A 14,298-nucleotide genomic window follows, 5' to 3' on the forward strand; every position below is an offset into this window, starting at 1 on the left:
CCAATTTTAATGAAGACAAGTGAATACATCTAGCCGTCCACTTAGACTTATGCTCAGAAACACCAGCACAAACTATCAACGGGAATGCTCAATTATCGTCCTAACACCACAAAGCATACGTCCGTTTCCGTGGGCAACAGCTAAACGTCATCCTGTCACCGAACAAGCCGGGACACCAAACTTGAGCTTAATTGATGATAACGTGTAAACAGTAAGCTGAGAACGGTTAGTTTACTTACCCTGTTCTCACAGCGCAGTCAAAAACACACACGAAGTGTCTTGAGTAAAGACTTAGATTGTTTCAATGACAGCTGTCGACACGCACTACCTGTCACGCCTGTGGAAACGAAAAGTCGGGTTTTGTTGCCTTTTGTTTGGAGCGTCTCTCTGAGCTCCAGGGAGGCGTGGTGGCAGCTCTACTTGATGCCTTCAGGAGCACCTCGGACATTCTATCACCACCGTCAGAAGACCAAAAGCTTTTTTCTTTTCTTTCTTTTTCCCCCATTTTTTTTAATGCTAATAATAGCATCGGCAAGGTCCTACAACTTTTTTTTTTAAAATTCAGACATAAAAAATACAGTAAGGATAACAACAACTGAAATAAAATTAGATCTAAAATGAAATTTTCTTTTTCTAACTGTAAAGTTTTGCAAGATCACAGGCTTGCTGCCAATGAAAGTGTTAGTTTTAATTCTGTTCCACTGCTCTAAAATGCAATTCTAGACACTTTACGACATTAAATATACTTTACACAACCATATTCATAATGCCTTAAATTTTGCACAAGTAAATTAAGTATTAGTATAACTGCAACAAAGACCCTTTTAAGAAAAATATCTGATTGCTTCTTATACAACAAAAAAAGCAACTCTATCTGATGTCTACACTCTAAACTCTGATAATCAGAAATTAAATTGGATTTAATTTCTCAAATGTAATTTTAATTTTTGTAAGTTTTAATGCAATATTTTTTGAAAAACAAAACAACAGACAAGCTAATTTTTCCTATTGTGTTTATGCACAAGTAAACACGTTTAATTAAAAAAACAAAAAACAAATCCTTGGTTAAAATATGTAGACTGAAGCTACAGAATAATCCCCAAGTAGCACTGAAAAGTTTCATTACCATGAAAGCAGCATGTGGTCTGTGACCTACACACTGTGTGAAGAGCGCCACAAAGTGGATGTTTTTGTTTGTTTGTTCGTTTGTTTGTTTTTTAATAGTAACCCATAGCCTAGGAATATGCATCAGGGGCCACTGAGATGTCAACAACCAGTAAAACATTCCTGTGAAATTAAAAGTTAGGTTAGCAAACAAACTGCTCACTGTCTTCTTGTGCTACCATGTCCTGTAATGACAAGTTACACAGTAATGTATACTTAGAGTATGATTTTAATCTAGTCTCTGTCCAGCAGTTTGACAACTTTATATTTGTACTGATAAACATTTCATTTATTTATTTTTCTTTGTAGTTCATGAAGTGGTAAATGGATAGAATGATTTTAGGGGGGAAAGGGGTTGGTTTCACGTTGTTACCTGTGCGTGGGGGTAGGATGTGTGGTCTGTCTGTCCCAAAACGCTGAAGAAAAATTGCAAGTTGTTTCTCCTTTGGTTCTTTGTCCAAGCCTGTGGCTCTCAGGTAAGAGCCAAACTGTTCTTTCCATGTCTTCCATTGTCCAGAAAGTTCGTCTAGCATGGGCAAAAAAGGCTGCATTTGAGCTGCATGTAACGCTGCGTGCATGCTGGAGGATCAGTTGCCCGCCAAAGACCAAGGTTATAATGAACATTCAAACTACTACCATGGAAAACACAAAGCAAAGCAAAGAATTTGGGCTCATGTGATTGTGTCACACTTGAAAAGGAGTGAAAGAAAATGGTTTTATCAGTTTGGGAACACATTACTGTGATTTGTGGCAATGACTCTTCCTATATCGTTTTATAAAAAATCTGCAATTTACCATCAGTTTTTCAGTCTGGGACTTACCAGTGCTGGTGCTGTAGGTGCGAACCGTGGTGTCAATGGGAGGCGGAGAGCAGCCCGAGTCAATGGATGCAACTTCGTCGTCTTGGGAACAGCCAGCCTGGATGGCTCTCAGGTAGCTGTGGCTGCGGGATCGGAAGCACGTTGGCATGGGTAGGTCTGGAGGCTCTGAGTTGTCCTGAGAATGGGAACGGGAATCTCTAAATGTAGAATCTGAGCTGCGGTCTTCATAATGATGGCTCCTTTCTAGGTCTCGTAGCTAGAGTGAAGGAAAAACAAAACAAAAGAAGATGTAGCAGTAGTTATTTTGTTCACTGAAGCTGCTCCTCGCACTCAAGGCGGCTGCCTTGAGAGTAGCTGCTAGGAGTAGCCTCTGGATGTGCAGTAAAACCACCAAATGTGTGCACTTGTGCAAATGTGTGTATGGTTAAGGGTATGTCGAATTTGCTATAAATGCATTTTTATGATGTCCAATAATGATATATTAGACTGATTTACTTTATAGGCTACATTTGTATGCATTAAAGTCATTTTTTCTTCTAGTGATCTGCACCGTTATTTAAATTTTTTTCCTCACATAAAACTGTACAACAATAATGCTAAAAATAAAGAAACAAACAAAAACAAACAAACAATAAGGCAACAGATGTGACTTTTTTCATGTAGTGACTCAATGCTCATATAAATTCATCTTTTGCTCTGACTTTTCTAAAGGTGAGTGTCAGCACACATTGGCACAATCATGTAAATGTTTCAGGTAATTTGAATTTTTCTGCTCTGGAAAAAGTCCATCACTAAGTTAAAAATATAATGCATAACGAATTTGCATGGCTCGCTACTGTGCATGTAAGTTCAATCCCTAAATTGATATACTGGGCGAATGTGTTGTAATGCAGTGAGTGAGCTGTCGGAGATTGGCTGTAAATCCTGTACTAATAGCCTGCACTGCCTCATTTCACTGAGGAAGATCAGAGCCACGCTGCACAGTTGTTCATCATCTCACCGACCTTGACATTGGGAGGCTAATAGTTCTTATGTAAGTGGACGAACTGGAAATTTAAACTATCAGTGAGATGCAGTCAGAAAATAGGGAATCTTTGTTCGCTGGGAGCTCGTTTTATTACAGCCGTTCGGGCTGTATCTGTGAAAATGTAAATTATACTAAATAAACGAGTGTAGCTCGAGGCAGACAAAAGGGTCTTTGACTGGTGATGTGAGAGTAGAAAGTTTGCCAGGAGCCAAATGATGTAAATTATGATCGAGAACAAATGCACTCGGAACTCATTAGGAAGATAATGGAAGCAAATGAGACACAGGCAGAAATGGAAAACATTTTTTTAACCTCTGAAAGATAAGAGACGCCACATTTTCCCTGTCAGTCTTCCAGGAAAACACTGACCTGTCCCATGCGCCTGCCCAAGGTACTGCAAGCCTGGCTGAAGTCATCGTCGTCCCATGGTGGCAAAGATGAGCCTATACTCCCAATACAGTCTAGGTTGTCTAGGCTGCGATTATTGGAGAACTCTCTGAGAGCTGGAAGACAGCTGGGAAGGGAAGTAACCAAAAGATATCCTTTAGGGATATGAAGTCTAAGTAGAAAAACGGATGGAAAATGATTGTAAACAGGATATGCTGTTGCTAATGCACGATGACAGAGAGGCAGAAGGGAAAACGTTGATCAAGGGAGAAAATGAGTGACCAGCAAAACCAGAAATTGAAAGAGAGATAAAAGGAGGACAAGTTTATTATTGAAGTCATCCCTTTAATTCCCACTTTGATGCTCCAAATCTCATCTCTGTTTCATCTAATTTTAGCATTAGTCATTTTAGCATCCCAGCATGCAAAGCCAATGATGTCAGGCGAGGCATGTACAGTGCACAGCGTTCTATGCCATCATGGTGCCAAGACAAAACATGTTTAGGTTTTTATTAAGCTAAAAATAGTATGTTATACATGTTCTTTGTTGGCACACAGTGATAGTGACATGGCAGTAAAATGCCATGGCAAAGTGTATGGACACAGATGTCCCCCTCATTCCCTAATTTGAATAGTGTTGAAGCTACTTTCCACCTAAAAGCACTGGACAGATGGTATTTACAAGCTTACGGGAGGTTAGCAGTTGTTGGCAGCAGGACATGAATTTTTGCATTTGGAGTTTCCACTTTCAGACATCTGAGGGGGGCAGTGCAAAGTCACTGATCATAGACCAATCCGATCTGAAGTGTTCTGCACCGCGCCCCTGAGAAGTGGCTTGCAGACCTATCACTAACCTGCTCATTGACCTGCCCAGCTGGTGCAGAGAGGACACACTGTGGAGTGGAGACCACAGGGCATCTAGCTCCCCTTGCAAAAAGGTGTATTCCAGGGTTCTGCTGCTCACGCCAATCAGGTAGGCGCAGAACGGAAGAAAGTAGGGTTGGACGATCAGGAATTAGCAGGGGGGTATTAGGGTAAGTCATTCAAGCGTAATTCTAGATTTTTAAATTGCTCGGTGTGTTTGGTAGGTAAGCTGTGCCCATGATTATCAACACCCCCCCCCCCCCAACCTGCCTCTGATCCAACCAGAATCATAAGATACCTCAAAAGGAAACTATACAACACATTATTGCATCAAGGTTTGTGTCATGTATGTATATGAATGTAATAGACACTGACAAAAACAAGCCCAAAATACACTAAAGTTTGTCAAAGCATGATAATCTGGGGGAAAAGATGTTATCGCGGGGTATTAAAATTTCATACATTTCTCTAACAAGTCAATATTTGAAAAGTTGATTATACATTAGAAAGCATGACAGCTGTGGCTTAAATTAGTGTAACATCGCTGTGGATAAAAATGAAACAATATGACTATATTTTCTGGCCTTGCATGAAAAGGCACAGTCAATTAGCAATGTCCCACTGTGCTTGCATCACACATTGTGCAATGCTTTGCTCCAGAAACCATGTCACTCAGAGGCAAGTGAGCCACAGTCCCACTTAGTCAAAGCGATTGGGCTGATTTGTGCTGATTTACTGGCTGAACGCAAGCAAAACTCAGTGTCGTATTGTGTAAACTGCACTATTGTATAGCGTATTATCTTAGTGACGCTTTCTATGGCCAATAGTATGTAGGTAAATCACAGCTGAGGTATGATAGTAAGAGTGACATGTGGACAGCAGCAGGGAGTCTGACACCACTTCTATGCGTGAGTAAGCGCAGCGTGGACTGTGTGTACACGTGTGCACTTGTGTGTGTGTGTCTGTTCTGAGGCTGGGCTTCAGTATGTATCCATAGATTTTTTTTTTTTTTACTGTTGTTTGATTGTTAAGAGCTTTTGCCAATCAGTATTTATAACAGTGTGTTCTAATAAGTGTTTTGGGCGTTCTCTGAAAATCAGCAGATTTTTTTTGGGGGGGGGGGGCTACATACATTTTAAAGGGCCAATCAGTAACTTTTCTTCTGACTATAGTCATGCATTAAAAACAACATGTTGTATTTTTCTCAGCTTATCATGACTGTAGAAACAGACATGGTTTCTAGTTGTTCTCATGAATGGTAACCATACGCTTTCTTCTTCTTTGATCCTTGTTTGTATGTAAAGGGTTTCTCCCTTATTGTTTATGCTAATGTGTAATAAACCATAGTTCAGTTTGTGCCCTTACTTGCGTGGGGGAAACTGGTCACTCAGAGACTGCTGGGTAGCCCTGAGGTAGCTCTGACGCCGAGCAGCAGTTTTTGGTGAGGGTTTGGGACTTCCCTCAGAGTCATCGCTGTCTTCCATGTCTCCCATTGCCTTCACATAGCTACCACTCCGCATCCGCCGGCATGGGATTTCATTGGCACCCCCGCTGCGACCTAATGAGCTGCTCCAGTCACCCTATAGCCACCATTAAGTGAACAAAATGAGTCTTCAGTCAGTTTTTAACGATCTATGTTGTTATCTAAGCACTGAAGTGTTTCCCTTGATGGTAATAGCTTATATAAACATACAGTAAACACTCAACAAATAGACAGAATATAATTTTTTATCCACTCTACTTTGTGGGCTACTCACCCTTCTTCCAACCTGTAGGTAGTTGCAGGTTAGTTCTTGTTGACAGGACTTGGATTTGAGCATGGACCTGTCCAGTGTAGCTGAGCCCTTCTGAATAACCTGTCTTGGTTGACCCATGGTTAATGTGGACCATGACCCTCCTTTCATATAGTCACTATCATTCATCATCAAACCTCCTGGTCCACTTAATCCACCTAGTCCACTTAATCCACCACCTCCTCCACCCCCTGGCCCAGGAAGTGCCTGATACTTTAAGTCACTGCTGCTTTTAGATGAGCTGATAGTGTTGTAGCCACTGTGGATGTATCTGTTCTGCCCCCCGTGGCTGTCGGGGCCAGATGGACGCCCGAGAGTCATCATGGCCATGGTGTTGTGGTAGCTGCTCAAATCGCTGCTGTCCAGATCGTCCGAGCTCCAGTAACCCGACATGTTGGAGCGTGGCCGTCGCTTGGCAGTTGCTTCTGATTTTGTACCCCGATCTTTACTTTTGGCTCTGCGATTGTGCTTCCCTCCATCCTCCGTACTAGATGAACCTCCTCCACTGCCGGTCGACCGTCCGTTAACATTTCCTTTCATGTTGTGGCTCTCCAGGGACTGCGACTTCGCAAAGAGCTTCTGCACTGAGTGCAGCATGTAACGAATACGACCAGGACTGTCCGTACGCTGCTTGGCAGCAGCAGCAGCAGATGTTCGGTGAAACTGCAATGTGCTGAATCCATCACGGCCGCCAGGTAACTGTTTATCAAACTCAAGCAGACTTGGTGGGGTCTGGTTCTTGGTCATATGATGTGATATTGTTGCTGAGCCACTTGTAATCATAGGTGTTCGTGCGCTCAGCCCTGCCATGCCCATGCCCATTCCCGTCCCCATGCCCATGCCCATGGACATGGAGGTCCCCATGGTCCCTGTGCTTATTCCTCCGATACTGTCCCCAGGAGGAGAAAAATCAGACTGGTCATAGGAGTTGTAGTGAATCCCAGGAAAGGTGCTGCTGTTGGACAGCTGGTTGTTGAGGGGCAGCATGCATTCTGGTGGAAGGGAGCTTGGGTTGGCTGAAGAGTAAAGGTGGGGGTCCATGGTGCCATAGTGGTCCATTGTGGGACTCAGCAAGTAAGGGCTGCGAGGAAGTGTGGTGGTCTTATGAGAAAAGAGGGCCTCTGAATGGTCTGCAGAAGTGTCGCAGGAATCAGACAGGTGTCTGCTGCGGTTGGTCCCTAAGCCTTTCATGATGGCGAGGAGGTCCAACCCTCTAGAAGACCTCCAGGCCAGAAGAGAGATTCTTTTGAAGATATTTCCTAAAAAAGAGAGACAAACAACCCAACAAAAAAGACAGAAGGAAAAAGGTTTAAGAGCTGATTAATACAGCACTATACAAAACACATAACACAAACACTCAAACTCAACCATCCATATCAGCTTGGCCACACAAATACGCCCACTTCTGTGCTAAACCAGACTAAAACAGAGTAGCTGGAAGGCATTTTTTTGTCTGTACAGTGAATGAGCCAGCTTCCCACTGTCTCCCACAGTGAACATCTGTGTTAAAATGCTAGAAATGGATAGAAAAACAACATGTTAAACAAAGGCGCGCAGTAGCTTGTGGGTCAGGGCATAGATTATCAGTAGGAGAAAAACTGCTGACAGCGCTGAGTTCCTCGAGACGCCTCTGCATTTATGTGGGTCTTTGCAGCTGCCAGCGAACAAATATCTCCTTTTTCTGCCTAATCACATTCAGAAAAAAAAGGTCAATCATCATTGCACAAACATTTCCTTTCATGAGTACCCACAAACAAATGCACACATGAGAAGATTTGATTTTGTGGCCTTTCCTTTAATAATAATAATAAAAAAATCCAAAACATAATATTACACACTTAAGGCAGTTAAAAAAATTATAGTTAACAACACTACCTGCTGTCTCTGGCTGACTCACTGTATCTCCTCCAGGTAAGTTGTGATACACAATGGCCAAATCTCTGTAAAAGCCCTTTCTTTCAGCTTGTATCATTCTCTCTTATTCCATCTGTTTCTCTTTCCCTCTCCTCTTCCACTGTCACTTCTCTCTCCACTTCCCACCTCCAGTGGGTATCCCTGGCATGAGTGATGAAGCTCCTGTCCTAGCTTTGCATGGTGAGCCAAGGATGGCGGGCAGAGTGTCATAGTGAAACCAGTAAAAGAGGATTTGACCAGTGGGCGGTGGGCGGCAGGAGTTGGCAGCTACAACTTCTTGTCCTCCTAGTCAAGCTGTGCCAATGCCCTGCCCGGCAGGGCAGCAAGAATGGCGCTTCTCGTCATGGACCATGAACGATTATAATGGAGGGATATCATGCAAAGGTGATAGTGACAGGTATTAGGCTTGTTATCCTGTGTGGATATGTAGTTATTAATAGCTGAATAGTGTAATTATTACTACTCAATTTCTGCTAACTTTTTAAGCCAAAAGAATAGTAAACAAGCCCACCGAGCATCTGTAAATACATCTGTAAGTACATTACATTTCAGCTTTTTAAAGCATGCTGCTTCCTTATCTCTGCTGGTGCAGTCGAGTGAATTAATAACTGGAATAATTCTTTGTACATTTTGGCAGACAGCTAATAAACACGTACATTTCTACTGAATTAATTGCCATTTTCAATAAATACTGTTAGTATATTATGATATCACGCTGTAAACTGGAGGTAAACTGGGATAAAATATGGATGTCTTAATGTTAGAGACTACCTCCGAAGCAGATGCAAGGAAAACTAATAATACTGTTAAAACTTAATCTTATATTCAGCACAGCACATTTAATCTTAATTACTTTCAGACAAAGTCAGCTCTGCAGGACAACAACAGTTCCCTGAAAATGTATTAACTTACAGTCGCTCTGCACAAACGCAGACTGCTGTTTGCTACGGAGGTTTTGGGTTCGGGCCAGATAAAAACCATCACTCCCTCATTTGAATTTTAGTCAGGTACTCACATTCCATAAAAAACAATCGTCAAAATAACATTGCTCTTTAATTTTCATCATTCACAGTTTCCATATTGAGAAAGCTAATGTGAATTGTCAGCCTAGCAGTTAATGGCTTTTTATACCACTTCCCTATTCATAAAATTTGAAAGTCAAATTGGAAATCAACCACCAGACCAGAAACAGACATTTCTTCTTCTCTGTCATAGTTTCTATCAATCAGACAGTTTCTTTGGAGAAATGGCGAGGAGATATTTGCTATAAATCTCTATTATCACCTTAGGAGAGCTACAAACATGCATAAAAATCAGATAATGGCACAGTGCAGTGTGAGACAGGCAATAAGTGATGACAAAGCAGCTCACCTAAAAATTACACCTCATTTGAAGGGCAATTTGAGTTGATTACAATTCATTGTTTCAGAGAAGGCACCGAAACATTTGGTGTTACTTCACCTTTAAAAGTATGCACCACGTTGACACACTTTTTGCAATTAACTATTTGCCAAAAAGAAATTGCAACAAAAAAAATCTCCATATAAATTATGAACTGGTTTTATTTCCACCATTATTAGCATGCTCCAGGCACAGACTCATTTAGTGTCATTAACAGAGCCTTTCTGAGTGCCATCTCCGCTGATAGGGTCAAATCCTCTAAATCCTTTTACACCACATTAGCTAACTCATATCCTGCCGTGACATGCCACTCAGCTAAGCTTAGCATACCCTCCTCAGTGTGTCAACCAATATGGCTCAAACTGACACTGATAGCCGCATTATTATTATGTATTGGAGGCAACGTGACAAATCTGTGTGCCTAAATGCCCAGGATCTCAAGCACTCTAATCGAGGATATGCGGTGAAATACACACAGCAAATTTGTCTGCTAATTGACATTTCCTGTATGTTTTGAGCAGACGATCATTGCAGTGCATCCGTATTTAACAAAAGTGCTAATGAAGTGTTTATTATTAGAAGGCTTGGTTTAAATAGGGATGCTTACCAGTGCATGTCACAGAGGCTTATACTTTATAATGACATTAATCATTCAAGTTCAAGCTATAGTTCATTCTGTGCTACAGTGGAAAAGTAGATATTATAGTTAGATTTACATGGAAACGTTGGGTAACGTGGTGCCTTGAGTTCACCATCATGACTCAATGGGACTGGTAGACACTGCATGTTACTATGACTGTCATTAAACAAAATAAAGCTTGGCAGATAATGTATATATGTGACATATAACCAGTGATGTGAGTGCTTATGATGCAAACCTGCCACAACTTTACTTCACTGCGTGACAGAAAGGCGAAGAGACAATTCAACCCTCAGACATTGGAAATTAAGGAATTTAGGTCAAGCCTCTGTTAGCTGGGTCCTAGACACGAGTCCGCGTGTGTGCGTTCGGTGCTCCGAGTGTATACTACTGGTGCGCACACAAATGCATGAATACCAAGAATGTTAATGCGCTTGTGCTCGTGTGTGCTTCTACACCCTTGAGCGTCTGGTGGTGGCATCTCCCTGCCTTGTGCACTGGGGAGCTGCCATCTGCTCTTCCAATGGGAGAAGGAGTGTTTGGCATTGTGTCCAATTCATGACCTTACTCAGTTTCTCAGCCATCACAATGTCAGGGCTACAGGCAATTCACAGTGTCAACCAGAAGAGGGCGACACACTCAACACAAGCTGTACTGGTGTTTCTGCCGAGTTCCATTATTTTTTGATGTTTTTATACAGCATGCGGAAGTATTTATCCTGACAATTCACTTGTTCAAGTCAGAGCTAACAGAATAATTGATCTGTTGCAGATTTTTAATGTGTCAGTGTGATTCCGGAAAATGTGTGTGGATTTCAAATAAAGATAAATTCACAATTAAACACTATGGCAGACCTGCTTAGGGTGTACCCCAGCTCTCACCCTGTGGTAGCTAGGATAGGCTCCAGCCCCCCAATAACCCTGAATCGGATAAGTGAAAGAGAATGGATGGATAGACAGATGAAGGCCTTGTTGGATAATTTCAGGAACCTACTGTACTTCAGCTTGGATTCTTCTGATTCAGGAAGTGTTAACTTCTTTTTCTGCTTCTTCTTTAGGTGTCGCCACAGCGGATCATCTGGCTCCAACCTGCCCTATTCCTAGCATCCTCTCTGACACCAACCCTCTGCATGTCCTCCTGTTCCATCTTCAACATGCTTTCTTTGATATATCCACTATCCGTCCTTTTCCCAGGTTGGAACCATCTCAACCTTGCCTGTCTGTCTCCAAATTGCTCCAACTGAACTGTCCCTCTGATACACTCATTTCTAATCTTGTCCATCTTGGTCACTCCCAATGAAAATCTTAATATCTTCAGCTCTTCCACCTCCAGCTTGGCCACCAGTCTTTTTGTCAGCAGCAGTGTCTCTGTACCAAACATCACAGCAGGTCTCACTAAACCGTCCCTTTCACTCTTGCGGCTATCCTTAATACACTGTAAACCTACTTATGCGTTTATGTTTTTATCTTCTGTATTAAGAGGTGGGTTTAAGTATAAGTAGTTTAAGTATAACAAAATCTGATATATAAATAAAGTCATCACTGCCATTGCCATCCTTCTGTCAACAAATAACCACTCACACTGATTTTTAACCCCTGTACCCTGGCTGTCTTCTTCACCTCTCTTGTGCACTGTGGTTGACCCCTGCCATTTAAAGTCATGCACCTTCACTGCCTCTGCTTCACTACTTGGAGGACAAACTAAACAACATCAACACTCATAATGGGGTCAGAGTGTGCTTCTCCTGTCTCTCCTTTACTTTCTTAATTTTTATTCGTCATCTCTTAATGATCCTGATACAGATTCATTGGCAAATAGCTAAAAATTGGCCAATATGCCGGTCGAGTTATATTTTGTGCTTTTCATTCATGGAATCGTGGGTTTTAAATTCAAATTGTTTAGACTTCAAATGATGATTTAAATGAAGATGAAAACAACAACCCAGACATCTGAAACAATGACAATAGTTTTTATGCTTGAGTTCAAGATTTTATCTTTAAGACAATTATGCTTTCTCAGTATGTAGAAAATAAGACATAAACTAGTAAACTAGTAAACACATTCCACGTGTAATACGGATTACACGTGGAATGTGTGGGTAAGAGTAAAATAGCACTACAAAACAGAAAAATGCAAGTAAATGTATAATGTCTAGGACATTAATGTATTTTTCATATACAAATATAAAAATATATAAAAGCACAAGCCTGTGCACTTACATTGACATGAAACTGACTGACAGTGAAAAAACCCTAAATACAAATTTCAGTAATTCCTATTATAATTAATATTACTCAATTTGCATAGTTCTTGGCACAAAACTAGTTCCAAATTTAAATGTGGGCCCTGATTTAATACATAGCGAGAATTCCTATTCCCAGTATATTAATTAGCAAACCCAAGAATCGAGGAAATATTAAGACCGTTGCTAAACTCTGTATTAAAAAAGTTTTAGCTGTAGCACAAGTATTCAAATTTTTAGACTAGTTGCCAGTTTTTAGATTGGCAAGTCTGTGGGTGGACAATTTTCGATGAGCCACTGTGGAAAGGAAATCATCCCCTCATCTGAGCAACAATATCCAGAGAGGCAGTTTGTCAGAGCACAGCTCAGTCAGTCAGCCCTGAGCCCATCTGCTCCATAGGCTTACAGCACTGCCCTGAAAGACAGGGGGCAGCTTTGTGTGTGTGTGTGTGTGTGTGTGTGTGTGTGTGTGTGTGTGTGTGTGTGTGTGTGTGTGTGTGTGTGTGTGTGTGAGACATGTAACAAGACAGATGAATGCTTACAGACTGCTGGTGAGGAGGAAGGGACAGAAGGAAGTGAGGGAAAATCTGTAGGGAGAAAGGTGTGGGATATGACAGCAGTGAAAATGAAAGCAATCTAAAAGGAAGGAGAAGGTGTGAAAATCAGTCAATGTGTTGTAAACTGCGCACTGGGGAGAAGGTAAAAATCCAGTAAAACAAAAGAACAGAAATCAGTAAGAGGGAGGAAAAGAAAGAAAGAGAGAAAGAAAAAAGGAGAAAAATGGCTGCCAAGGGAGCAAAAGAGTTCAATGAGGTCAGTTTTTCAATGAGTTCAGTGAGTGCCTAGATAAAGCAAAGAAGGGGAACGGTAATCAGATGGTACTGGAGGAGGAGATGTGTGGCAGCGTAACGTCTGATGCATGTGTTTATTCCAGAAAGGTGTGAAGGTGTAAATAAGTGTGAATATGTGAGACATATGCGTGTGAGAGATAATAATTGCCTACGGCTGGCTGAGATCTTAGAATTTCCATACCTTTGTTTTATGTTGTAAGGGTTTTGCAAGTTCAGGTGAAAAGTAATTGAATATTTCGTGTATGTGTGTGTGAGCGAACACACACACGTATGCATACCTGGATGCATGTGTGAGTTATATTATTAATAATAAATAGTGTACATGGATGTGCATTGGTGTGTGTGTGTGAGCAAAGCAGGCTAACCTTGTCCTAATTACAGTCTATTCCATCAGTGCTGTGCTCTGGCCTATTTTCACAGCTATAAATTTACCACTCTCCCCTCTGTTGTGATAGATGACCCACTCATTTTAGCCCTTCTCTAAAGACTGTGAGCCAGAAAGGAAGTCAGTGGAAGACAGTGGCACCACTTCACTACTTCTGATGGCAGTGATGGAACTTTCCATGTCCTCAAAACTATTGAGTTCTGTTCTGGGCCATGCCTCTTAATCTTTGAATTCAGGTGTTTTCAGCCCCATCGACATGCAATATGCCTTTACAAACATTCGTGAGAGAATGAGTTGTTCTAAAGACCTCAGTGAATCTAAGTGTGGTCCTGTGAAAGGTGTCACGGTTACAAGAAATCAGTTCATGAAATTTCTCCCCTCCTGGATGTTCCACAATCAGCTGTGAGTGGTATTAGTGCAACATGGAAGTGCTTAGTCATAGCCACAAAGTGTCAGGCTACATAAAGTTACAGAGCGGGGTTGCCGGCTGTTGAGGCGCTTAGTGCATGAAAGTCACCAGCGCTCTGCTGACTCTATAACTGTAGCCTTCCAAACCACCTCTGTCATCAACATCAGCAGAAAAACTGTGCACTACAGCTTCGTGGCAGGTGCAAATGTTGCAACGACGGTTATCCGGTCGTTAAGTCTGACGTCACTAGCCGTGTCTGGGCCTAAACTCCGCTGCAGGTCCATATATCAAACGATCACTATGGCATTGATAGAACATTTAGAGATAAGCTAAAATACAAAAGTCAAAAGACACAAAAACAACTGTGAACTTATATTCTCTTTGAACCTTGTGATATTTGT

The 14,298-nt window shown here is 41.6% G+C and overlaps 1 protein-coding gene across 4 annotated transcripts in view; it reads right to left on the bottom strand.

Annotated features, from left to right (window-relative positions):
• The window catches only part of dlgap4b (discs, large (Drosophila) homolog-associated protein 4b), a 127,373-nt gene that overhangs the window by 17,370 nt on the left and 95,705 nt on the right, over positions 1-14,298 (bottom strand). For 3 of the 4 annotated variants that reach the window (XM_013910388.1, XM_013910387.1, XM_013910390.1), the window contains exons 4-9: positions 6,020-7,314; positions 5,628-5,842; positions 4,253-4,354; positions 3,382-3,526; positions 1,986-2,241; positions 1,538-1,690 (exon numbers count right to left, since the gene is read on the bottom strand). In XM_013910388.1, the coding sequence (XP_013765842.1) occupies positions 1,538-1,690; positions 1,986-2,241; positions 3,382-3,526; positions 4,253-4,354; positions 5,628-5,842; positions 6,020-7,246 (2,098 nt within the window). In that variant the 5' untranslated portion in view covers positions 7,247-7,314. The remainder of the gene's footprint in view (positions 1-1,537; positions 1,691-1,985; positions 2,242-3,381; positions 3,527-4,252; positions 4,355-5,627; positions 5,843-6,019; positions 7,315-14,298) is intronic. The other variant, XM_013910389.1, reaches the window with a different exon arrangement.

The sequence above is a fragment of the Pundamilia nyererei genome, unplaced genomic scaffold (assembly GCF_000239375.1).
Source record: "Pundamilia nyererei isolate P.nyererei 1_Seehausen unplaced genomic scaffold, PunNye1.0 scaffold00042, whole genome shotgun sequence".
NCBI lineage: Eukaryota > Metazoa > Chordata > Actinopteri > Cichliformes > Cichlidae > Pundamilia > Pundamilia nyererei.